The 25,588-nt window shown below is 36.8% G+C and overlaps 1 protein-coding gene across 3 annotated transcripts in view; it reads left to right on the plus strand.

Moving 5' to 3' along the window:
• The window catches only part of RNF217 (ring finger protein 217), a 64,787-nt gene extending 40,962 nt beyond the window's left edge, over nt 1–23,825 (plus strand). For 2 of the 3 annotated variants that reach the window (XM_065056831.1, XM_065056830.1), the window contains 3 exons: nt 6,186–6,387; nt 12,129–12,200; nt 14,354–23,825. In XM_065056831.1, coding sequence (XP_064912903.1) covers nt 6,186–6,387; nt 12,129–12,200; nt 14,354–14,427 — 348 coding nt within the window. In that variant the 3' untranslated portion in view covers nt 14,428–23,825. The other variant, XM_065056832.1, reaches the window with a different exon arrangement.
• Nucleotides 23,826–25,588: the final 1,763 nt, after the last annotated feature.

Here is a 25,588-nt window from a genome sequence, read left to right on the forward strand (position 1 = left end):
AGAGGAAACCGGAACATTTGGTAGGAAATAAATATTGAATGGGAAGATTTACTTCTAAATGTCTGCAGTATACTTTGTCACACTTTGAGCCTTACCCTGTGCAAATAAGAGAATGTTTATCAGTTTACTAAGTGTCTTATTCTGGTCTTGGGAAAAGAAATGGCTATGATGCCATAGCTCGAAACTGAAAGATTTCAAAACACGGAGAGAAACTCGGAAAGCTCTGAAATCAGCAGTTGGTTGTTTACCCTTCCTCCCATGCACATGTGACATTTGAACAAAGTTTTAACAGCTTGCTGTTTGACAAGAGTTGGTATGTTTGAGCCAGTTCTAAACATGTTCACTTTCTGGGAAGTCTTACAGTGAAATCCTTTTGCAAACTTTATTCCTTTTGGAGTGAGAAGAAGTATCTGTTTTGTTTCTAATTCTTTGACTTGTGTCCAAATTCAGATTTTATGACAGTGTGAATGAGGTAACTATTGAAACAAGTTGTCCAAAAAGAGAAGAAAATGCACCAAGCAAAAAAGTGTGAATGTGGGAAAGCAGGGAGAAGAGAGCTGCTAGGTGGAAGGAGAAAGAAACTAAAACTGCTAACTCTAATATGTTTATCCATAATAAATTTTAGATTTGAAATGCTAAATGTACAGCTTTGTTTGCCATCTTCAAAAGAAAAGGCCAGATGCGTGGAACTTATTCAGGTTAAGTCACTAATTTTGAAGCCTGAAGTTGCATGAGTTTGGCTACTAATTCCAAAAAGACATTAGGTTTATTTTTTTAATTAAAAGAAAATAAAACCTTCTGCATGGTGGGAGGCAGTATGGAAAGTTATGAAACTAGCACAGAAAAAGAACCTTTGTTAACAAGTCCTACCTGGTAATGTGGTATTATAAGTGATTATTGAAGAGGGTGTTATTGTTACCTGATATCTTTTTCTTCAGAGGTGAAAAAAGTTCTTCCTGCCTGCAACCTTTAAAGTGTTTTTATCAATAATGTTGTTTGTTTGTGTTTTAAATCAAATCTGTAACTAGCAAGCAAGCAAAAGAAGCACTTAGCCAGTGGTTAGTGGTACTATTCTTTTTTCTTTTTTAATTGGTTACTGAGTAATTATAAAAATACATCTTATGCAGCATTCTTCATTAAAGTATTAATACATGTATGGGCACGTGGGAATAAACATACCAAGAGTTAATCATTTGGAGTCATGGGTATTGAAGCTAATACTTTCTCTGTCTCTCTCTCCAGCCACCCCCCAAAATCTCTATACAAATAACATTGAAGCAGATGATTATTGTATTTACAAATAAAATAGAGAAAAGAGTGACACAGAAAACAGAGTAGGTAATATACTATTTGATTTTTTTTCCCCCTTCTGTGTTTGCATAGGCAATGTTTCAGGTGACACCAGATTTATATTCTATTTAAAGAACCTCTTTCATATGTTGTTTAAAAATTTGCAGGAGCCAAAATTACTAAATGGATTGAGGAAACATCAAGATTAAATTGTGTCAAGATATTAGTATTAAACCTTTACACTAAAACTGAAGCTAACAGAAATTACAGGTAGAAACTTCAGTAGAGGTAGAATTTCTTTACTGAGATAACTTGTAAAATTACAGGTTATATGATATATGATACTGATAACAATGTAAACTGTGACCATACTTTATAGATATCTTCTGGAAATAATTATATATTCACACAGACACATATACACAGAGACTCTTCAAGTAGCCATACCATGGAGAGGTAGAATGCACAATTATTATCTTGTCTGGGTGTGCAGGAGATCAGAAAATGGGAGCACTCTAATATGAATACTAGCATCACTGTTAAATAAGCTTAAACTTGATTACTTTTTCCTATAGGTGGATACAGTTTTAGTGTACTAAATAGAAATAGCTTATATTTACCTGATCTCTCTGAGATATGCTTACATGAGCAAATAAAAAAGTTATACGCTGTCAAAATACATAATTGTAGGTTCATTTTGTGACTATAGATGAGCATGGAGATACTACAAAATGCTGCCTTTTTAAAACGCTGTCTTTAATTTTGACCTTTTTTTTTTGTTTTAATTGAGCCTTTTCTAAAGTTGTTATACACTGTTTTCAGAAACTCAGCCTAGACCATTTTTCTCATCAAGGCTTGTCCATAAAGGGCTCCATACAGAGGGGGAGCTGGCTAATGAGTGCAAATTTGCTACACCTTATTAGATGCTTTTTCATAAAGTCCGTAGCCTTGTTTGTCTTTCCCCACTCCTATTTTAAGGATTTTTTTACAACTTCTTGTGACAGCAGGTTTGCAGCAAAATGCCTTTTTTCCTCAAGTGTTACAGTAGAGAAAACCAAGGAAGAACTTCATGTTGGTGTTACCTTACTGCAGATTTCAAAACCACCACTGTCTGAGGAAGCACCAAACAGCGGCTCTCGCTTAACTGCCAACAGCAAGGATGTCAATGCACATTGAGGAATATCTACTTCTTTTCTGTTGATTAATATGAGTGTTATCATACAACTCGGGGCATCGTTTTTGAAGGTACTCTGTGAATTATTTCTCGTCCTCTGAAGGGAGGAGAGTCCTTGCTTGTGTATGAACCATTAAGTCTGTGCACCAGGTTTTCTTCAGGACTGGAGGAGAAATGGCCACTCTTAATCTCAGATCTCTTGGAAGTGATTTCCATGGAAGATTTGTGGGAGAGTGCATGTAACATGCAGAGGTGGTAATGTGATGGTCTGAAATAGCCACTATGCTACTTCACTTGTTTCCTTAAGACTCTGAGCTCTGTGTTCTTTGCTGTTGGTGTGTAATTTTCCTGCTGTTCCAAGGCACCGAACCCCGTGTGACCGCAGCTGACTATAGCCAGCTGCATTCCTGGCCCCTGCGTTCCCCCGGCTGCCTGCCACGGCATTGCCTGCGCAGCAGGAACACTTGTGAGATATCTGACCCATTGGTGATGGCTTTCCCATCCTATAGATTCGTCATCCATCTCTGTCAGTAGATTTATCCTGAGGGGAGGGAGGCACGTCCATCTGAACCACAGCTGAAGTTGATCTGGTGAAATGTCATGTCTTGGGCTTGAAAGCAGCTGGACTGAATCATACAAAGTTCATCTGGCATTGTCAGTCTGCATGCATCTGATAGGGAGTCCAATCTCCACATCTAAGATTTGAAGGGTTTTTATTTAATTTTCTTAATCAAGTCTCTCCTCACTATCAAAGGGAAAGTTTTGGTAACAAAAAATATAGGCAAGTAAAATCAGTTATTGCAAATTGGCACCTTTTGAAGATGCTTGTGTATGTGCAGATGAGTGGTCACTAAAAATTAATACTTTTATTTTTAAAGAAGTGAAGATAAAGTACATGTAATTGCAATATGTGTCCATAAGAAAGTAAATCTTATATAGACTTCTTTATGTTTTAAGAGGACACTATGTCTGGAGGGTGTAGAACAGAAAGAAGTAGATTTTGGAGTGACTGGAGTGGTGGCTGGCTAACTGGAGCTTGATTGCTTCTAGGAAAGCGTGGGTAGAAGGGTAGCAGGCAGTGTTCAAAAGGTGGGTATTTCTGAAAGATGTTGAGGGTAGAACGTATAAAGCTATTGCCAGCATGTACTTGAAGTTCTAACCAGCAAAGAAAATTTCTTTTTGAAATAAGTATGTAGTAGTTTTGATATTAGTCTTTGCAGTGAGGGTTTTTATAGGCTCCAGCCTTGTAAAGATTTTCAATTAGGATGGATGGTAACTTAATAGATTGGGTTGGTAATGCGGAGAAGATAGAGGAGAGTTAAATGGTCTTGATTTAAAAAGAAAAAAAACACAGTTATGTTAGTCTCATAAGATCTTGTTCTCTCATTTACATTTTTAAGATGGAGATATGTCACTGAATCAGCAGATAAGGAACAATACTTATAAAATTACAAAGTTATGTATAGTTGTCTGAATTTCAGTCCCCTGAAAAACTAACTGGAATTAAATTTTAAAGTTAATTTGTTATAATACAATAAAGCCCCATGTGCAAACTCCACAATTCAGGATTAAAATTCCTTAATTTCATTTGAAGTTAATCATTTAGGAATCCAATGAAATAAATTATGGTTCTGTGAGTAGGGTCAACAATTTTCCATATAAAAGCTGGAAAGTACAGGCAAAAGTCAAACTAACAATATGCACTGTTTTATTCTGAAGGGAGTAACTTAAGAAGTTATGTTTAAGTTGGTATAGTATTGGGTAGACTTTTTTCCTTTCCACTCTACTTGCAGTAAATGCTTAAATGTGAAAATTTTGAAGTTGAGTATCTAATAAAGTTTACCAACAATGGTATTTTTTTCAGGTGCTTCTGGAAAACAGGGCACCTGTGATATATGTGAGGGAATGACACATTGAACTAAACAGCAGCCTTCCTCAGGGCACATAAGTAACTGCTTGGTCAGTCTACTTGCATCCCTTCTGTGGGATGAATGCAAGTCTCCTACTTGCCCAATAGAGTGTGAGGTTTTATAGCCCAATCCTCTTTTATTTGTATGTGTGTGAATGTCTTTCCCTTCTTATGCATAGAAGAAGCATTTGGAAGTATAGAGATATAAATTCTGAGAGTGCTGTTGTTTGCACAAGGATGTTGGCAGGTGTACTTGGAGCTAGTTTTTAATTACATCTGCCCTGGAATCTTTAACCAAAAGTACTTCAGTTTGTTATGTGTATAAAGTGCCAGTTTCAGTAGGTGTTCAGGTGTGTGAGGGTTCTCAGATGAACCCTGATCAGTACCAGAGCACAAACACGCTTCACCCTCTCAAGAATGTCGGATACCCCAGGAGTCACAAGCATCCCTGAGCTTTCAGCATCACTGGTGCTTGCAGGACTACTGAGCACTGATGCCTTTCTTGTCTTTACCTGTACCTCCCTGCAAAATAAATACATATAGATACGGATAAGAATTTCAGGAAGCATTAATTATTCAACAAGTAAAATTCCAATTGGATGTAAGGGAAAAAAATATTCCCAGGGAGCGTGGTGAGGTGTAGGACAGGTTGCTCAAAGAGACTCTGACATACCTGTACTAGGACATTTTAAACATCTAGTGGGATGAGGCATGGAGCAATCTGATCTGACTTTGAAGTTAGTCCAGCTTGGAGTAAGGGGCTTAAATAGATGACATCCCAGGGTTGCTTCCAACCTCAATTATTAGGTAACTTTATCTTCTGTTCTGTTGTGGAGCATGGTCCCAGGTTGGGAGGGCATTTAGCAATTTTGTGAGCTAGGAAAGTGTGTGTTTGCCACCCTGTTAGCTATAGTTTTAACTGGCAAGGTTTAGAAGTAGTTGTGTAATTGTAGTTGATTTAGTGAAATACTCAGCCCCAACATGACCTTCTCTTGTAAGACTCTCAGAACTATTAACTAAAACTAAAGCCTTACAAAAACTGTGCAAAGTAAGTAAATGTATCGGTTTTGCAGAAGAGTACATGGAAATACAGGTATGGAGTATGAAGTTTTTTCATGCAGGTAAACAGCAGAAAGATGGATGTAGAGCCTAGGCAGCCCAGCTTGATGCTGTACTATGGGCATTATTATGAAAGCTTGGTGTAATTCTTTTACGTGGTTTGTGGAACCTTTCTTAAAAAACAAACAAACAAACAAAAACATTAAACAAACCAACAACCACCACCATATTTTTTTTTCCCAAAACATTAACAGCAGAGCCTTTCTGGCATTTATTACAAAATGGCAAATTTGTGATGGTAATGAGAAAGGGAGCAGGGCCACAGGTGGCGTAAGAGGGAAACCCATCCATGGAGTTCATAGTTCAGAGGTCATAACCATATTTACTGTGCTGCTTTTATTTTTAATAAAGTTTGGTTCTAATGTGTCTAAGTAATTAAAACAAGTTTTCAGTAAGGGCAGGGATCACTCAGATACAAAGAGTCTTTAAATAAAGAAGGAGGATTATATGGGAAGTTATGTTTGGAAATCTGGAAACAACCATAACTCGTATTTGATGCTCTGACACATGCCTTAGAAAATCATTGTCTCCGTACAGCTGCAGTATTAATTAATGCAAATGCTGAGTTAAGCAAGGGGTTGCTTGTGGTGTCTTTTCATCTGAGGCATGGACTGTGCCAGGTAGCGCCCGCTTTCCTGTGCTTAGGAAGGGGGAGAAATGATCTTTTCCTTTTTTCTTCTTCTTCTCTTAAAGATCCACATCCAGAGAACAGAAGGGTGTGACCACATGACTTGTTCACAGTGTAACACGAATTTTTGTTACCGTTGTGGGGAGAGATACCGCCAGCTCCGGTTCTTCGGAGATCACACGTCAAACCTCAGTATCTTTGGATGCAAATACCGCTACCTCCCCGAGAGGCCCCATCTAAGGAGATTAGTGCGAGGCTCTGTCTGTGGTGAGTGGATAAACGTTTCTTGTGGAGAGCCGCACAATGAGGTGATTGGGGTGGGGGGGGGGCAATAAACTATTGGTTTCAAGTCTTGGATGGGCAGCCTGTTGTTTAGTTGTGTAAAAGGTGATTTATTAAATATATTTAAATATTTAGCATTTGCACTCCTTGGACTGTGTAAGTATTGTGTCCTCTTCTGATAGCTTCTGTTTCCAAACCTTTTGCAATTTGTAAGCAAACTGGAAAGAATACTGTCCGTATACATGTTGCTGGCTGTGATTGTAGTTCTAAAAGCATATAGAGGAAATGGATCACAGCAGGAACCTTTTTTTAAATGAACCCCTGTGTCAAGGATCCATTTGAATTGTTGTTTGCATTTGAACCTGATCTGGGTTTGCAAAATCAAATAACTCACATTTACCCATTCTTTTAACTGTTAGCTTTGGTTCTGATAAAATCCAGCTTAAAACAACATACAACGAAATGTATTAATTACTCTCACAGGAATATGATACCAAAAGCTGGACGTTTTTGTTAAAAAAAAGGAACTCCTATTTGCTTTTGAACCAGATATGTGCCTGTCTCAACCTATAGAGCACACAAAAAACCATATAACGAAATAGATTATTACCTTATATGGTATCTTGCATATACATTTAGTTCAGTCATTGTAGTGACTTTACAGCATGTAAAGCTATCTGTAGCATTATAGGAAATTATTGTATTAAGTGTCAAAAGCTGGGGACTTCCTAAGGAGAACAGGACATTTTGTACTTAGAGCATAGAAATTGGAAATGACTTGGGATTCACCTAGGCTGAGGAAATGCTTTGAGCTTATCAATTGGTGATGTTGCACATAAAGGTAAGAGACTGAATGCGTAGAAATAAAAATCAGCAGACCTGCAGTGAAAACAATACTCCTCAGCCAAACATGTTCCAGCTAGAAAACTAGGTGATTTCCATTTTAGAGTAACACAAGAGCTGGCACACAAACTCATAGGCCTGGTAACAACAATGCCAGTCTTGCCACGCTGCGAAGTTGTGGGAGACTCACAAACCTGGAACTCTGGTTTAACAAATGACAGTAAGTCACCCAGGCTCATTAGTTTGATCTCAGGAACTTACGAGGCTTTTGAACAAAGTTAAAAATACAGAAATAAATAGCAAAGTAGATAAAAATTCAGAATTATGGGATATGCCTACTCTGATATGTTTTGTAGAGATAAATTTCAGCATGTGAGAGAATCTAGTCCAGATTAAAGACAATGCTGGCCCATGAGCACATGGGTATAAACTGTTACTAAATAAATTTAGGCCTAAAATTAAATAACCATTTAAAAAGTTTAGTAACTTTTCGGAAGAGCTTTTACTAAAAGTCACAATGGCAAACAGTGTTGTAAGCTGTTTTGAAATGGATCTTGGTATATTTGGTGGAATTAGCATCTGTGATTGCACGGGACTGTGCTCAGAGACATTACCAACTATGTGCTTGCTGCTCATGTGCAAAATCATAGATAACCTTTGTCCAAGATTAAACCTTCTATGGACAATGAGGCTACAAATGTAACACAACATAGATCTGCCAAAAACTATGTTGTTATTATCTTAATTTTTGCAATGGTTTATATGTAAGGTATCTAAATATGCAGTTAGCATGTTTTAATGCCACATAAAAAGTCCAAAATACATATGCATGTACTGTATGTGCATAACTACTATTAAAATTTTCTTTTTTCCTTGTTCATTGTTTTGAAAAGCAATAACATAGCCTTTCTGTTTTAAAAAGAAACAGCTTTTACTAGTAAGAAAGAAAATTAGTTTATTTGCAAACAGCGACTTGGAGGCAATCAAGAAATGTGCAAGTGCATATAAGCTTTAAAGTTTAGTGAGGAAGATGTATATATTCATATTTATAAAAGCACGCATAGAGAAGGTATAAGATATTTTATTTGCATATCCTCTTTGCAAGTGTACTTGTGGTTTGCCTTAATTAGTAAACCAAGAAAGACTGGCAAAGCTCAAAGCCTCAGCTTAAATTCCTTGTAGGGTTTTCTGTTAAAATTTTTTCTCTAGGACTACCTCTGTCATTTGGTGTTACTTTTCACAGGACTCATCATCATTTGAATAGAGACAGAGCTGGCTGAACCTGACAGTGTGTGTAGTAATTGCCCTCATTTTTACAATAGCTTGTTACAGCCAAGTTGTCAACGATTCAAATTATTCTGCATTGGCACTCATGACCTTTAATCCCCATAATCTCTAGAGCTGTAAGTTTTAGTATTGATCCTGATACACTTCACAAATAACTACCAAAAGATTCTAGAACTCTAACAGAACTCAGATGAAAATTTAAAAAAAATAAAAGTTTAGACTATTTACATCAGGTTAGGATTCAAGAATTTGGTTAACTGCTCTTCCTCCATTGGATTAGATTTTGACTATTATTGGCATATGTAAGCCAGTCTAGATTTTCTTTCCCCTGTTTTTTTTCCCCCTTTCCCCCTTTTTTTTTTTTCTCCCCATTTCCTTCACAAACACACATGTGGGTGTGCACATTTGTTTTTTTTTTTTAAGATGGCATTATATTGTTGTAAGATCATCTCTCCTAACATTTTTCTTCCGAGATGGTACAATCCCTGACTGGGATACAATGTCAGTTCGACTTGTGGATTCTGCCATCCTGAATGGTGGAAATTTGTCAAGATCAGCTATCTTTGTAAAACTTCAACAAAATTGTTCTATGCCTGTTAATTAGGCGAGTGTGAAGGTCTGCCTGGCGAGTTTGTCCCCAACAGTGGTCAATTAGAGTTAAAATCTCACTTGCTGTCTGTTTCCAGTAATCATTGCATTAGTCACTTCCTTAGTTAAGGTTTGTATCTGAACCGTTGCTTAATAACTATCGATAGATGTATCCTTCACCATTTTCTCAGTTCACTTTCCACAGTTCTTAAGTTCTTACTTCCACAACATCTCTAGTAGGGGCTGTAGGATTTCACTATGTGCTGTGTGAATAAAGTACTTCCATTCCTCTGTTTCTTTTAATCAATTCCTGATAATGTCACTGGTTACTTCTGTTATGATGAAACTGAGTAAATAAGAATAGCTTACTTACCTTCTCATATCTTCCTTTTATTAGATCCTCCATCACATTCTTCTTTGTCATTATCTTTGCTTTTTGTTGTTGTTGTTTTGTTTTGAACTGGAGGTTCCTGGTCTTAATCGTTTAAGATCAAGTTGAAAATCCAGAAATGTTTAATTCCAGTTAAGGATCACACCTGGGATCAGAGATGTCCTGGTATCTAAAACTGTAAATGTAAACATATTAAGGCTTTATTAGGCAAAAGGGGGCGCATCATCATCAGTAGGTGTTATTGTAGAAGCCTGGATTTTGGTTCTGTTCTGAGAGCCAGCAGAAGATGTTAGAAAGTGGAGATGGTAGCAGAAAAATAGGTTGTGAGAAGCATAGTCTCTAAATTTTATTAACACATGGCAAGAAATAAAGGTTGGAATTCCTGTAGTAAAATGCCTCTGCTAGTTAGCTAAGTAGTGAAAATTAAGAGGACATTATCTTGGCTGTCAGTGGGAGACTGGTGGGGTGTTGCTAGGTACATGTTCTTCTGTGACTTTCTTTTTTATGTGCTTGCAGTGCAGAGGAAATACTGAAGTAAATGTGTTGATTTTGTAGCCTTGTGCAGATTTTTGGCTTGTTGCTGCTGGATCCAGGTGGGTGGGGTGTGTAGAAAGGAAAGAACACTTCATGGCAGGCTGGCATGCTATCATGGTTTCTGTTGGGAAGCGTTTGTGCCTACAATCATAAACTGTTCTGTAATAAAAACCAGGGAAAAGCATTTATGGTTGCATAAATTTAAACATGCTTTTCTTCATACACCAATGGTTTTGTAAAGTTAATAGAAATTACAGGGAGGAGAGTCAAAACTGGGAGCAGAAATGGTGTCTGAATTTGATTACATTTCTCTCCCCCTTTAGCTGGCATTTTTTAGAGAAACTTTGTCCTGTGACCAGTGCAGTAAGGTGAAATTGCTTTTATACTTCAGTCCCAGCAGACTTAGAGATTTCATTCTCATAGTAATTATTTGGCTGCATTGTTGAAGGCAGAATGTTGGGTTATAACTAGAGTTAGTGATGAATTGCACAAAAAGGAAAAACATGTTCAGCTGTCTTAAATGTACTGAAGATACCACTTAAGTACCACCTGAATTCACATGGGCGAATTTTATTCAAAATCAATTGCTAGGTACTTCATGAATACATAACAGGACAGAAGATGTAATGATGCTATTAAAGCAAATGATATTGGTAATTTTTTAAATGCTTTCAATCACTCTTGTTTGGAGTTATTTTGAGGTTTTCCTCATTCTACATTCCTTCTGTCTTCCCTTGAGTAACTTGTTTGACAATCTCTGTGTGTATAGAATGCAGCACAGTGGAGTCCCAAGAAGTTCTACCATTAGGATGCCTAGCAACTATAGTAATACCAATAATGTTTGCCATTTTTTTTCTTCTAGGAATTAGTTTCCCACCCACAACGCTCTTATGAAATTTAAAATCTATCAAAACAGAACGTTAAAAGGACCAATTCATTTAACTGCTGTAAATATTTCCAAAATATCTAATTTTTCCTTCAGACTGCCCAAATTAGTGGCTCGGGTTATGGAGAGGGTTACATCATTATTGAATGAAGTAATCCATTTACTGTAATGTGATACAAGTGACTTGAGAGAGGGAAGGGTAGGGAAGAGAGAGGTAATGAACTCACTTTTTGTTTCTTTATAGAGGTGATCTCTCAAACACATGCTTAACTTAAAAAATTGCTTAATTTCTAACCCCGATCAGGCTGCTGGTGCATCAGTACAAGTGCCTGCCCTGCTGCATTTTTGAGCAGCAGAGACAAGCGACATCTTTGATCCAACCGCTCAACCAGCACAGCCAGGGAGATTCTGCCGTTTAGCTGGAACCATGCAACACAAGAAAACTAACGGGGATTCAAAGTTCAGCTTGAGCTTAAGCGTGTCAGAAGGAAACCTGCCTTCCCGCCATGCATTTCTACAGATCATGAACTCAACAGAAATAAAGAATATGAGCAGGTTTTATTTGTTCTTAGAGTCTTATGCTCTAGCTGGTGTTCTGCACAACCTCGTTGCCTTACTCATGTAGGAGCAGCAACATATCCTTTTAAATGTTGATCCAAAATAGACTTGGCTGTGGTTTGATTTAGACCTAAATCTCAACTGTACATAAGGACTTTACCACAGCCTTTTAAAGCGAGCAGAAGTGTATTTAGAGGTGATGGTCTCATTGCCTTGAACTAACCTAAACTCTCAAAGATGCTGGTTTGCTTGGCATCTTTCCAGGGTGGTTGCTGAACAGTAGCATTCTGGAGAAGCCAAACGATAGTAGCTTTATAGCTATCATGTTCCTGCCGATGCCTGAGGGATTTCAGAATGGAAACAGAAGTAAATGCAAGCTAACTGTTAATGTACAAAATGAGCCGTGCTCAGAGAGTTGTGGTGAGTCAAGAGGGCAAAGAGAAATGTGTGCAGGGAGCTGGCTGGGTGGTGATAGCTCCTGGCTGGATTTGGAGGATGAGTTTATAAATAAGAATCCTGGTAAAGTATTAAAAAAATGAACCAGCTTTTGGAAGTCCAATATCAAAAATATTTGTGGGTGGTTGGAAAGGGAAAAATAAAATGCCTGCTTTGAGTTGTTAAATGAATTTTGCATTTCAGCTGGAAAACTACTCATTACACCCCTAATACTGGTTCTGGGACTGGCACTGGGAGCCATAGCTGTTGTAATAGGTAAGTGTTACATATGTGAATAAGTCTGAGTCTGATTCTGCAGTAACTTTCTGTATGACGTCTCAGTATTTTCATCTTGAAGAGATGGACACAAAGTACAAATTTCATAGATACTGTTTTAGTTAAAGCACATGACTTTTTTCTTAAACATTTGTCGTTAGAGTATTTTCTTCTTACTTGCATTTTAGCTTTATTTTTATTTTACTTGCCTATTAGCTTTATTTTTTTTTTCCCAATTATTTGGTCGTTAAGGCTGTTCTGAACCAAAATTTTTAACTAATGTAGTTAAACTATTCAAAAGGCCAGAATCATTTAAATATAATGCTGGGAGCTGGCTGACTTGGACCCTCCCGTTAATCACCCAAGTGGATCACAATTCTAAGATATTGGCCATGTGCACAGCAAGATTTTTGAGGCAATGGGCATAGTCCCAAGAGCCCTCCAGCCTGAAGATTCAGCAACAACAAAGCAGCAGCAAATTGGGATGAGTCAATCTCAAAATCTGATTCAGTGCATGGGCTGCCAAATTGGATTCCATCACAAAAAAAGGTACTGTGAACTCATTTGATATAGTATCAAAGCTCTGCTAACGTGGTTGTGTTAATGTGGATGTAGTTATTCTAGCAAATCTGCTCTTTGTCGAGCTTAACTGAATTCTTCTGCAGAAATGAAATAAACTGTAGCAATGAATGTATGATTTTTCTCATTTAAGTGCATATTCACTACTTATGTTGGCAGTGATGTGTCAATTGGGGATCATGCTCCTTCACAACTCTTCACTAAGCTACTTACTCCATTGAAAATTTGCAGTGTGTGGCCAGCCCTGAGACATGTTGGAATGTGGCAACTTTATTTTGATGTAGTAGAGCCGAATTATACCAGGATAGTTCATTAATAAGATTGTACTTAGCCAATCAGCATGTAACCAAAATACCCTTTCACCTTTTCTAGAGTACATCTAGCCAAATAAGGAATATTGCTATTAACTTCAATATTTACGCTAAAAATACGTATGTTTTTCCTGCATCAATGTTCTGAGTTGAGTTCACTAAAGATATATGTATCTTTAAATATTTATTCTTTTAGTGGCATTTTTAGGCCAAAAATAAAGACAATCAAGACTACTTAATGCCAGTAAAGTTTATTTTGCTTAGCAATCTGGTATAACCTGTGCTGGAAAAAAAATGCTCTTTTGCTTATATTAAAAATTTTTAATAATAGCATTGATATCCAGTGTGCCACTAAAGTCCCATTCTAGGTATGGCTGGATAAGATTACAATCAAAAAGAGCAGTTCCAAAAACATTGATTATTTATAGGAAAGTTTTGGGTTTGAGGTTATTGCAGTGATATTTACTGCTAACACAACTGTTGAAATAATCTCAGTATCGTAACTGAAAATCATTTTACACAATTTACAAGATTATTGAGCAAAGCAAGAACCCTGGTGACTGTGGTAGTCAATTGCTATATGGTGTTACTATAAGGATGTCTGAAAATCTTGACCATTTCAGTCAGCTGATGGCAAGAGAAAGAGGTAGATGCTTCTCATGTGAGTTTGAAAGAGTATCCCTTATGACAAACTATTTTTCACTTGAACAACTCTGATTTTTTTTTTTTTTCTTACAGCTTCCTTTCTCTCAAAAGACTTTTAAGAATAAACAGTTCCCTGCCCAGGCAAAGATAAACATTTGGTATTACTTCACAATAGATTAGGTTGTTTGTAAAAATAAATAATATTTTAAGAAAAAATAGTAAACGTGTAACATGCTGCCCCTATCACGTGAAGTGGGCTGAAAACTAGTTTAGTTAAATGAGCTTTGGGTCTAGATCTGAGGTTTGTGAAAGTGCTTTTAAAATTTTTAAGTTTGTATCTTGCACAAAAGAGCATGTTTTGGGAATTAATTTGTCAGAGATGTGAGTAGGACTAGCAGGCGATTGTTGAAAGTAAACCAAAAGTGTAGCTTAACTCCTTACCAAAGAGACTGTTGCAAATTAATACTTCTTTCTGCTTGTCCAAATGCTGTGTCTAAATTCCCTTGAGACATGGAAAGCTGCATCTGAATACACTGTGTACAATGAAAAAAAAACACAATGCACACTCAAATGATTGCATTTAATTATGGTTTTCTTCTTATTTTCTTCTTTTGGCAGGTTTATTTGTGTTTCCTATCTATTGCCTTTGTAAAAAGCAGAGGAAAAGGTCACGGACAGGTATGCCCTGGTAAGGATGGACCTTACTCACCTGAACTGAGCTGGTCCTGCAAGGGCTACATGTGCTTTGTGCAACTGAGCAATACAGTGCTGGTGACAGCGTCAAAGCCACCGCCCTGGAAGAAGAAGAACGGGAGATCTCCTGCCATCTTCCCTCAGCCGAAAACACTACTGCAGACCGGAAAGCCTCTTTGCTCTGGTTCACTCTGAACAAGATGGACCCCCTGACTGCTGCTTTTTAAACGTTTTGTTTGGGTTTTTTGTTTTGTTTTTTAATTATTACTTTGGAGGGTTTTTTGAGTCTAAGTTTCTGAACTAGACAATCAAAGTCTGTATTGTAGCCAGAACTCTACTACCGACTTGGCCTGTGAAGAAAGCATTTAACTGCTAACACGTGCTCCGTTTAACTTCAGTGTCGGCCTTTAATGGGGAAATGCTTAGAAGTGTTTGGACTCTTACTGTGTACTGAGCATACTACTTTTGGTATTAAAAACTACTTCTGTAAATAACTTCCATCCCACAGCATTCTGTTCAGCATACCGAAACTCCGGCACATGCCAGAGCACGACAGCTGGTTATCTTCTGAGTCCTCCTGCTAGTGAGCAAGAGTGTAGATTGTCCCCTCCAAACTGCAGTGCCTCGGAGGGAAACATCCTTAGTAGTGAAGCTCTGTCACACTTGAGAATATGCTGATTGGTTTTGCTTTAGTATTTTGTTTATAACAGTGTATTAATAGTGATTGGGGGGATGATGGATTTGTTGGAAGAAAACAGCATTTTGAAACTTGCACAGTACAGAAAGAATGTGAAGGGTGTAGATAAGAAGAGGTGTCAGTGTCCTGTCCCAAGATATCCATGAAACATGATGCAGGATGTACCAGGAAATGCGGTAAAGCTGGAAAAAAAAAGCTGCTCTTTTGTTCTGACTTGGCATATAATACACATGCTACTCACTAGCTGTGTGAAGATTGAATTGACAAAATTTTATAACCTAAACAGCACATTTTGGTTTTTTGTTTGTTTGAAGTAGGCTACAGAACCCTTAGAGCATTCTTATGATGTCTCATGAGGAAAAATCTGTGAATTTTGGTTAAGAGGAGGGATCATGAATTTTTAGGGGACCATTTCATTCTTATTCTCTGCTTCCAGTGTTTCTCTTCCTGCCATGTTACAAATCTGAAGAGAATACCTATCCTTGCTCTTTTTCCTAACTTCAGAGTACCACTGGTTGCCACCAGGCCTCTTTTTCAGCGTATGGCCAAAAGAACAAAGTAATTCAGAGTTACGATTCAGCTACTGAGGTTTTTTTTCACTTTTAGTTATAATCCAAATTTATCATACAAATATAACTTAGAAGAAAAAAATAGAATAAAATTAATTTGTGTAAGCAGAACACTGAAACAGTAAAGAAAGGAACTGAATAAGATAAATATGTACTTTATACTTTAAAAATATAAGCTGATCTTAGAGAAGATTGGATTTGTACTGTTGAAGGTACTTTTTTTTTTTCCCCAGTGTGTGTTTGAAGATACATATATATATTTGTGTGTGTGTGTATATATGGGGAGAGGGGGAAGCAGGGAGATGGGCAACGTCCCAAAGAGTGCATAAACTTCAAAATTTAGGCCTGCAAGTAGCGTATCATTTGAGAGGATGTGTTTTGCACCGCTTTCTTTGAAAATTGTTATTAAATCTGAATCTAGTTGTAGCTTCTAAGTAAACAGTGTTCTGCCCCACCAACTTAGTACTGTTAGAAGACACTCATTTTGACTTCAAAGCCTGGGTGGAAGAAACTGATGAATTCTGTTTACCTGGAAACACAAATATCAACTTACCATAGTTGGCTACTATGCTTGTTTACTGTCAGCTTCTGGTTTTGTTTTCTTGGGTTTTTTTTCTTGTTGAACAGTGTGTGCAAGCACACCGTAGTAGTCAACAAGTACCTAATATTTCCATTTGAATTTAAGGGCATGTTGACCCTGTTGTCCTAACAGTAGAAATAGTACCTAAGATTTGTAAATTAAGCGGGGAGGCAATGACATTTAGAAGTAAAGTTCAAAGCATATTGTCAATGCAAATCCACCCATTAATTAGATTTCTTCTTCTGTGACACATCAGTTTTCTATTTATGTTCTGTCTGAGGTTGGAAGCTGCCTTAAAATCGGTCTTGGTTTTGAGTGTGTTTTCTGAGGCTGTACGTATCAGTTGTCTTTGACTTACTCAGGGATTTTTATTCCTTTCTTTAAATGTCAAATAGAAGATATTTTTGTATTATTTAGAAAAACCTTCAGACCTCAGAGAGTGAGAGAGAGAGATAGAATGGGTTTGCAGTGCAGTCTATAATGTGGTGTCAAACTATTCCACTTGAGAATATTTTAGTACTTGAGATTACCTGTAATTAACTATACAGTTGATTAATTTCTTTTCTGGTTCTTTATAAGTATGTGAGATATTCCTACAGTTTTGTAGCTGTTTTCGCTCTGCCATGTTTGCCATTTTCAGTTTCTGATGGGAATTCACCAAGATCTGAAATTAAAATGCTAGTATAAAGAGCATAAAAGGGAAGATAATAGATCTGTACTTATTGATATTCAGAACACATATCATTGTGGGTGAAGGAAAGGAACACACATCTTGACTCCTACATTATCATTTCATCTAGACCATTTTGATTTTATTGGAACAGATTAAATCAAAGGGAAATTGTTCTTCATTTTCTACACATAGAAAAACGAGGCATCTTTGACCTTGTAAAGTTGAATCTAATCTTGCTTTCTCTGTAGAAAAAAAATAAGAATGACAATAATATGTGCTTTTGCTTTTCTGCAGAAGAGGAAAAAATTTCAAGAACCAGGCAGAACAGGGATATGGAAGTCTTTTCCATCCCTTTAAAAATATCCTCACTTGAATAATGCATAAATACAATTTTTCATCAATATTATACAGCATAACCAACTGAAATATGAGAAGTAGTTTAGTACAAAACTTCATTCAGTAAAATGTTAGCTTTCAAACAGCTTTTCTCGTATCATAGGAAATCTTATATACATCAAAGTCATGTCATCTGTCTTACAAGCATTAATTTATCAGTTTGAAAGAAATGGAATTAACTTTGGCAATTCAAGGATGTTTTTATTTAAACTTTTTTCATAACTGTATGGAAACTATCGGACTGTTCTGCTCCATCTTTATTAGCAGAAAGCTTCAGCAAGCAGCTGAATTTGCCTGCAAAGGCAGATTTTGTGCTACTGTATGCTGATCATCAGGATTGCTTTCACCACATTTAATATTTAAGATTATTTATCCTTGTGAGAAGTTGTTGCTCACCGATATCGGTGTTCAGACTAGGAAATGCTTAAATCCATTCTACACCAGCTTTCTATTCCTGGCTCGCCTGGAAAAGGGTTTGCCCAGGCACTGAGGTATCTTTGCAGGTGTGAGGTGGGAGCTGCGCGTACCTGGTCCTGCTCTCTTTCTCCACTCCAAGTAATTAGTTGTATTTCATTAATTGGGTCAAGTTTCAGGACTTCTCGACCATGTCAGGGGCAGCGTGAGTCTGAGTGCTGCGGACTCTCAGGGCACGGTTAGGTATGTTTGCAGAGCTTAGCCAGGAGCTTGTGACTGGAAAATAATTGTGCTTTTCCTTGTGTCAGATCCCCATTAGCCAGTGAGAAGATGAAACTGAGTAAGAATACAAGCAAGAGGTAGGGCAATTCTAAACAGCCTCATGTTCTAGTTACACACAAAAAAGTCTTCAGTTCTCACCCTCTTTATAATAAACAGCATATTCATATATTTTAAATATTGTTAAAATACAGCGCACTTTGATCTATTATCTTCCTTTGGGGCAGTGCAAGTGTGTAAGTAAGGGAGGATTTTGATGTTACTGATGCCGACTTTGTAACTCTTTGTGGCATGCAACGTTTTTTTTTGTTTTGCTTTAATTTACATCTATCTATTGTTTCTGAAAGTTTGATCAACGTGAAGATTTGCTTTATTAAAAATATTAACCTGCAGGGACTATTGCCAATTTGACTAGCAGATATTTTGGATCACCATCAGGTATTCTTTTTAGCCAAGGGGCTTTCTGCTCTTCCAAAGACTGCCATAGCTCCTACGGTGTTAAGTGGTGTGTGGGTAGGGCAGTAATTCTGTCAGAGGATACAAATTCTTTAGTGTTTGAATGGTTTCTCTTGCCAGTTAGATCTGAGAAACTGTTTCGTATTCAATAGCCAAATAGTTTGTCATGCAGACTCTGAGTTTTTTAAAATTTAGTTGTGGTGGTTTGTTTCTTGAGCAAAGCTTGTGTCATTCATAATGCTTGGTATGATAATTGTGTAGCTCCAAGTTGTGGTAAGAACCATGGGTTACTGTTACTTTTATAAGCTATAGTAGATCTCTGATTTTGCTAATGCGAAGAATCCTTTGGAAACTATTAGAGAGATAATTTCTTAGTTTCTTTTAAGTTTGCAGCTTTATAGTTGGAGCAGGTCAGCATCATTCCTGAGATCAGTCATGGCCTCATTAAACCAGAGAAGTCATACCCATTTTTATGCCAGCGTGAAATTTGGCCCCAAATACTTTGATAAAAAATCTGCAAGTGTGTTGATAGCCATTGTGCAAGAGCTTGCAAATCTGGTTCACTTCTTCAGAAGTGCAAACTACCATGGAGCCCATCCTCTTACTTGCAGAATGATAGTAGAGCTGGTTAATAAAAAGTGCAGGAGAGAGCAGGGAGTAGGGAAGAATTTCCAAACAACGTTTTTATTAAAGGAAATAAATTGTCAGGGAAAGGAATACTAGTTTTCAATATAGTAAAGAGACTTTTGTAATGTTTTGAGTCACCACTCAAGTTAGAAACAACATCCCTAGACAGTGTTAAATAATGTATCTTAAAATTCTCCTCTCTTCAGTGCAACAGATGTGAGCACAGTATAAGAATTGGAATTACACCTGTTCAATGTTTTTTTGACTTAACAGATGAATTTGAAAAAGAGGGCACAAAACATTTAAAAAGTTATGTTGCTGATATATTTGGTGGCTTGTCTTGCTACCATTGTATGAAAAAACAGCTTAGACTTGATTCATCTGCAAGACTAGCGGTGTTTTCACTTAAGTACTAAGCTATAACACAACAGGCCCAAACTTTTTTCTTAATAAAACTAACAAATGCAGCCTGTTGCAGTTACACAGGACTTCCTGGCTCATTCTTCATTGTCATTCTGTGCATAAAGACTCAGGATCTATACATTCTCTCTCCAGTAAGGAATGGAGTGCTCATATTAAGCAATTAATCACTGATGCTCCTCTTAGCCTGACAGTGAAACACCATAAGGGAGGGAAATGAAAACTGATCTTGGAGTGCATGCTCTGGTTTCAAAGGTAAAAATGTGTAGTAAGCTTTGGTTACTTACTCCCTAGTAACAAATAAATACATACATTTCTCAGCAGAATTCCAGCTGTTTGTTTCTAAATATATCTATAAAAAGAGATTAGTTATAAGAGCAATTAGTTTATTTAAAAATGCATATTGTGCAAAAGAAAACCTTTTTGGAGCTTATTTGGCTTATCAAAACTTGAAAAAATATTCTGAAGTGTTTTGGATGGATCCAAGTCAGAAGTGGGAAAAATTATTGTGTAAAAATATTTTATATTTTTAGCATAAACATGGATTTTGCACATACTTGCTTAAACACAGTGGCATGCTAACCCCGTTCAGTGTTTAACTTGTTGAAAACTTGTTAGACTGAAAATAGTATTGTTGCAATTTTAACCTGCAGTCACTGAGCATGATGTTACTAATATGATGCCACATTTACCTCATTTTTAGAAGGAAAATCTACTTACAGAATGCAAACAAGCTGTTGAGATATTTTAAACTTGTCCTATACAAGTGCTGATGCAGTCAAGAAACATTTTCATGCCTTATGCAAGTTCTGGATAAGCAGATGGATCCAGTCTTTAGTCATGGAGTATCTTTTTGGGTAAAAAATGTGCTCTTAAGAGTTCTTCATATCAATTTACATTCTGCTGCTTCATGTCCAGAAATTGCAAGTACAGGGGTAGATCTACATTTCACTGTGTTTACCATCTCATAAGAAAATGTTTACCATATTTCTATTTGTTACACACTTTATTTCTAAGGCTCTCCTTTTCCTTTGAATTTTGTAATTTGAAAATGACTTGTGAAAACAGCTGAAGTTGGACCTGGAAAATGTGGTCTCATGAGAGGTCATTTCAGTAATGCTTTGCTGAGCTATACTAGTTGTATTTTAATTACTTAAATGCAAAATGCTGAAAGGACTTTTAGCTTTTCATTTTTTTAAATGTAATTATACAGCATAGTCATGTTTGTTACATAACTAACCATCTGAATCCAAATAACTTCTTAAGGTATTTATTCTTTTGACTGTGGTAGAGTTGAGAATAATAGGTGCTGAGAAAAAGAAAATATGATCTATGTTTCTGAGGATGTTGTCCAAGCTGAACATTGTCTTAATTCCATGATAATTCAATGAGAAATCTTCCCCTGCCCCATCTCTTTTATATATTTTAAGGTAAAGAATTCCCTTTAAAATAATGTTAATTTAAATGACAGGAAGTCAGGGTAGTGAGATGATCATTTTCATCCTACAGGCTTCTGGCACAACTAGAGTGCCGCCTAAACACTGCAGGTTCATCAAGAAAGTAATTCCTAACTCCACATTTGGGCTACGTACAAACAGGACACATGAGTGATTACAAACTTTCTGTAGTATATTTATTTGATGGCTAAGAAGTTATAAAAACCGTGGTTAGGCAATACCCATGTAATCAATGCTTGAATTCCAGTATTCAGTGTGTTTTGTATAATGAGGAATTTTAAATGTGTAAGTGCCTTATTGCTTGAAACAAATGAAAAGTGTTTGTTTCCCTCCATAAAGCAATATGGGAATTTCTGTTCTGTGTACTCCTATCAACATGTAAAGCCAAAGTAGCCAAATTTTGGTTTGCTCAGAAAGTTGAAAAATGTTACATTAGTGAAAAATTTATCTTTATATGATCTATAAAAGTAATTTGGCATGCCCGTTTTAATTCTGATGATCTTGATCTCATTTTTGAGTTTTCTACCTTGCTGTTTACACACCACATGCCCCACCCCCTGTCTCCTTTCAGACTTCTGCATAAATGCATCTTATATGTGTTGTCAGAACGAGTTGGGTCTTCCAGCATAACCAGATAGGAGTTTTCAGCCACTTAAAGAAATGCAACTTCTTTGGAAAAGAGAATTCAGCTGCAGTTAGGTTAGACCACAGCCCATGGTATGTGTACCCTCAAACAAGCCCTGTTTGCACTAATTGATGAAGCTGGAAGCACTGAGGAGCGAGGTGTGCAAGTGCACTGTAGCCCAGAGCAGTGTAACAGCATTTCAGTGGTATCCAACCTGAACTAATGTATCCTGTTAATATAAGTTGGTAGTTTCTCTAAGGTTTGGGTATCCTGATGGAGTAAACCATCAAACAAGCTTAGTGGAGCAGCTCTGGGATCTCTGCCCAGCCCTCCATTGCATAGTGGAAAGTGTGATATGCAAAAGTAGTTATTGCTCTACCATCTTCAGATGGCTTCAAAATGGATACTGTAGGGTTTGTTTCTTCTGCTGGGATTACTTCCTTTCCCAGAAGACAGTGGAATGTTGCCTTTTAAGATCTACATTTTCTAAAGGACCTGGTTTTTTTTCTTACTAACATTGCTCCCAATTTGTCCATTTATTGGAAGTCAGGTGCCAAGAATAAGATACTTTTCTAAAATGATCTTTAATAATATGAATTGCTGTTAGAAAATATCTTTTAAAAATTATTGAAGTTATAAAGAGGTACTTATCAGAAGGTAATTGAGATAATAATAGGGGGAGTAAGATGAAAAATTATGCTCAGAACATCCATCTGTTGTAGTTTCATAATCATAAAATGGTTTTACTGTGTTCAGTTTCCTCCACTAAGAATTTGTGAAGGAAGGAAAGAACAGAGGGAGAAATGAAGATGAGAAGAGTATCTCTTGGAACCTTCTCCTGAAATTGTGAGTTTTTCAGAACTGTAGAAGAGGCTTTCCCCAGCAGCCCTCTCCCACCCCCCACAAGTTCTTCATTAGTAATATAGCTGTTATTTGCAGTGTTATCTCTTCATGAAGCATCAAATGAAAGCATCTAATCAGGATTCAGCTTGCATATCAGAAGGTTTTGGTGATGGGAGCCATACTGTAATAAAATTATGAGTGAATTATCACTCTTACAGATATCTTTTATTTCAGTATTATCTCCAATGATTAGGCATTAACTAAGTCATTCTGTAACCCATTGAATTGGAGGCACCATGTATCAAAATAATTCTTCAATCTTATGAGTTACTGTTCATTTAAAAAAGTTATTCCCTTAAATTCTTCTCTCTTAAAACCAGCAGGAACACAACCAAATAATGAAGAAGTTTCCCACTATCTTTCTCTTGCAATTAGCTGATAACTGTATTTTTTTTGTTGCATAGTATTGCAACAATGGTCTTCATGCTGTAATAACTTGACAAATACATTCAGTAGTCTCGGGAAATACTTTATTGATAATCCATCTTCAAGTTGGTATTCTAAATGTATGCCAATCACTGTTGAGTGTGCTACCTTTGTGGCTGCTTTAGTTCGTGTCAGTGTTTTGTAAGGATTATTTCTTGCTGCCCTCTTCAGAGTGCCTTTTTAATTTAAGAGGTCTAGAGACGGTTCACTGAAGTCTTCTGTTGAATCTACCGTAGTAATGTCTGATTTTTAAACTCGTCCTGATGAATGTATAACTAAAATCCTGTTCTTTAAAAAGCTATAGTAGACACAGGTTGTATATGCACATGTACATGCATGGATACAAGGGAAGGTGTTCTGCCAATGTTTGTCCTGCTGGACAGGACCTTTTGAAAGTAAGTGAATTTTTTAACAGTTTTATTTTCAAAATATTACCTCACTAGTATTCAGTAGTAGGTATGTCTCTGTACTGCTTCACTTTGCTAAATACAATCATATCCATGGTAGGCAGTTTAATTTAAAAGACTCTGCAATTAATCTGGTTTCCATATAAAGAGTGAAGTTTGTAAGTCAAAACTTACAGTACTTTGTTTCCTTTAAAGGCATTCCTTCCACTTACACTGATATCCCCAGCCCCTGTTACCGACAGACTGAAAAAGTGCTTCCCCATGACGAAATGGAAGAATGCAAGGTAGCATTTGAATGCACTCCACCTGTCTTAGAGTCAATATTGAGAAATAGGAGGGAGGGGGGTTGTGGATTTAATGACTTGTGGGAAGCCATATGCTGTAGAGTTTGTTCACTTGCACAAAAGGGGTTTTACAATGTCATCTAGTAACGTCTACCTAATAAAGTTTTGAAAAAGAAAAATAAAACTTGTCTGAATGTTTAACTCTTTTTGGTTAAATGGTTGTATGTATGAATGATAGTTGACCAGCTCTAAGGAGTCTTGCTTAAATCTATAATCTTTTTTGATTCTTATATAATCCTAAAAAAAAAAAAAAAAAAAAAAAAAACACCAAATGATTTAAAGTTCAGAATCTTTGTGTTCACAAACACTGTATTACAGTTGCATCAGTCTTTGGCTTAATTTTCAGTGTTAAAGTAGCTAAAGGTAAAAAGCCAGTTTACTATGATGAATATTTTAATGTAAAATACCCCCTGCCATGAGGTATCATCTCTGAGCTACTGTTTTCATTTTTAAAAGCATCTTAGTATGTAATACAAAATCTTAGCTTCTCATGAAATGTTGAGATGTTACAATGTTGGCTTAAAATAACCTAGTAGAAAATGAGGAGAAAATACACTGGAATCAAATTTTTTCCCATTCCCTTGCAGAACTATTTCCTAACGCTCCGTCTCTTCTAAAGACCGTGTTTAGAGAAAGCAATCCGTAGCTGTGAACTTCAAATATGTAATCCATTAATTGAACCAGGTGCTTCTTTCCCTGGGAAGGAACTGTTTTCAGTTTCCACACTTTGTGAACTGATAATATTGACAATGTTTTTCTAATATGTCGGGGATTTTTCAGTATTATGCTTCATTATGAAATTGCATTTGCACATTCATGCACGAGCAGACAGGGTAGCAGTTTGTTTCTGTAGGAAATAAAGCTGAAAAGAACAATTCACTGAAGTGAAATACACAGCAAAAATCTTGAGGCCCGTGCTAGGTGCCTCAGGCCAAGGACAAGCGTTTCAGCCCTCTCCCCAGCCCCCTCCAAAACAGTCAAGATTTGCAACCAAATGTCAAGGGCATCATACCAGAGGTTCCTTATCTGCAGGAATTCCAGCATGAAGCCTGCAGCAGTGGAAGGATGGTCAGGAGGCCAAAGAAATTGATATCCCTAGAGCTGAAACTGAAGTTAAAGGCTAACTTCTCACTTGCAATCTCGAACTGTTTGGCAAAAGACAGAAAAGCAGACTTTGGTTATGAACATCGTATTTCTCAAAGTAATTAGGATTAATGTGCTCCACAGAGATTACAGATATATGATAATTTTTAGATGCTTGCCTTTCACATGATTGATATGTGCTTTTGTGTGTAGTTGAAATAGTGATTATAAGAAATAAAGACAGGTGTTTTCCCTAAATCATTAATGCATTTGTGGCTGCTTATAAGAAATTACATTTAACCATTAATAATACAAACAAAGGAACATTCCAACATATTTGAATTTATCATGCATTTCCTTAGTAGTTTGGCTTCAGCAGCAGAATGAGGCACTAATGTGGAATATGTGAAATACCAGCTCATGAGAACAAAAATAGAATTAGCAGCCATGTGGGTAAAGCTGTCCTTTTGGGTAAGTCAACATGGCTTTTATGAAAGAGTCTTGCCTTACCAACTACAAGGATTATTTTTTGGGTCAGCAAGTTATCTTTTTTATATAGGCTATTTGAATTTCTAGAAATCTTTGTTGGAATTCCTTACAGAAGCCTCAAATGAAACTAAGTAGACACAGGCTAAGAAAGAGGATCTCGCATGGACGATGTGGACATTGTGCCATCAGAAGATACGGAACAGTTAGAGTAAATAGCTTTCACAGTGAAAAGAGGAAGTCCGTTGAACTCTGCAGAGATCTGTGCTTGGACTTTGCTCCTGAATGTCTTTGTAAATTATTTGAACAGAGAAAGGT

The sequence above is a fragment of the Columba livia genome, chromosome 3 (genome assembly GCF_036013475.1).
Source record: "Columba livia isolate bColLiv1 breed racing homer chromosome 3, bColLiv1.pat.W.v2, whole genome shotgun sequence".
Classification (NCBI taxonomy): Eukaryota; Metazoa; Chordata; class Aves; order Columbiformes; family Columbidae; genus Columba; species Columba livia.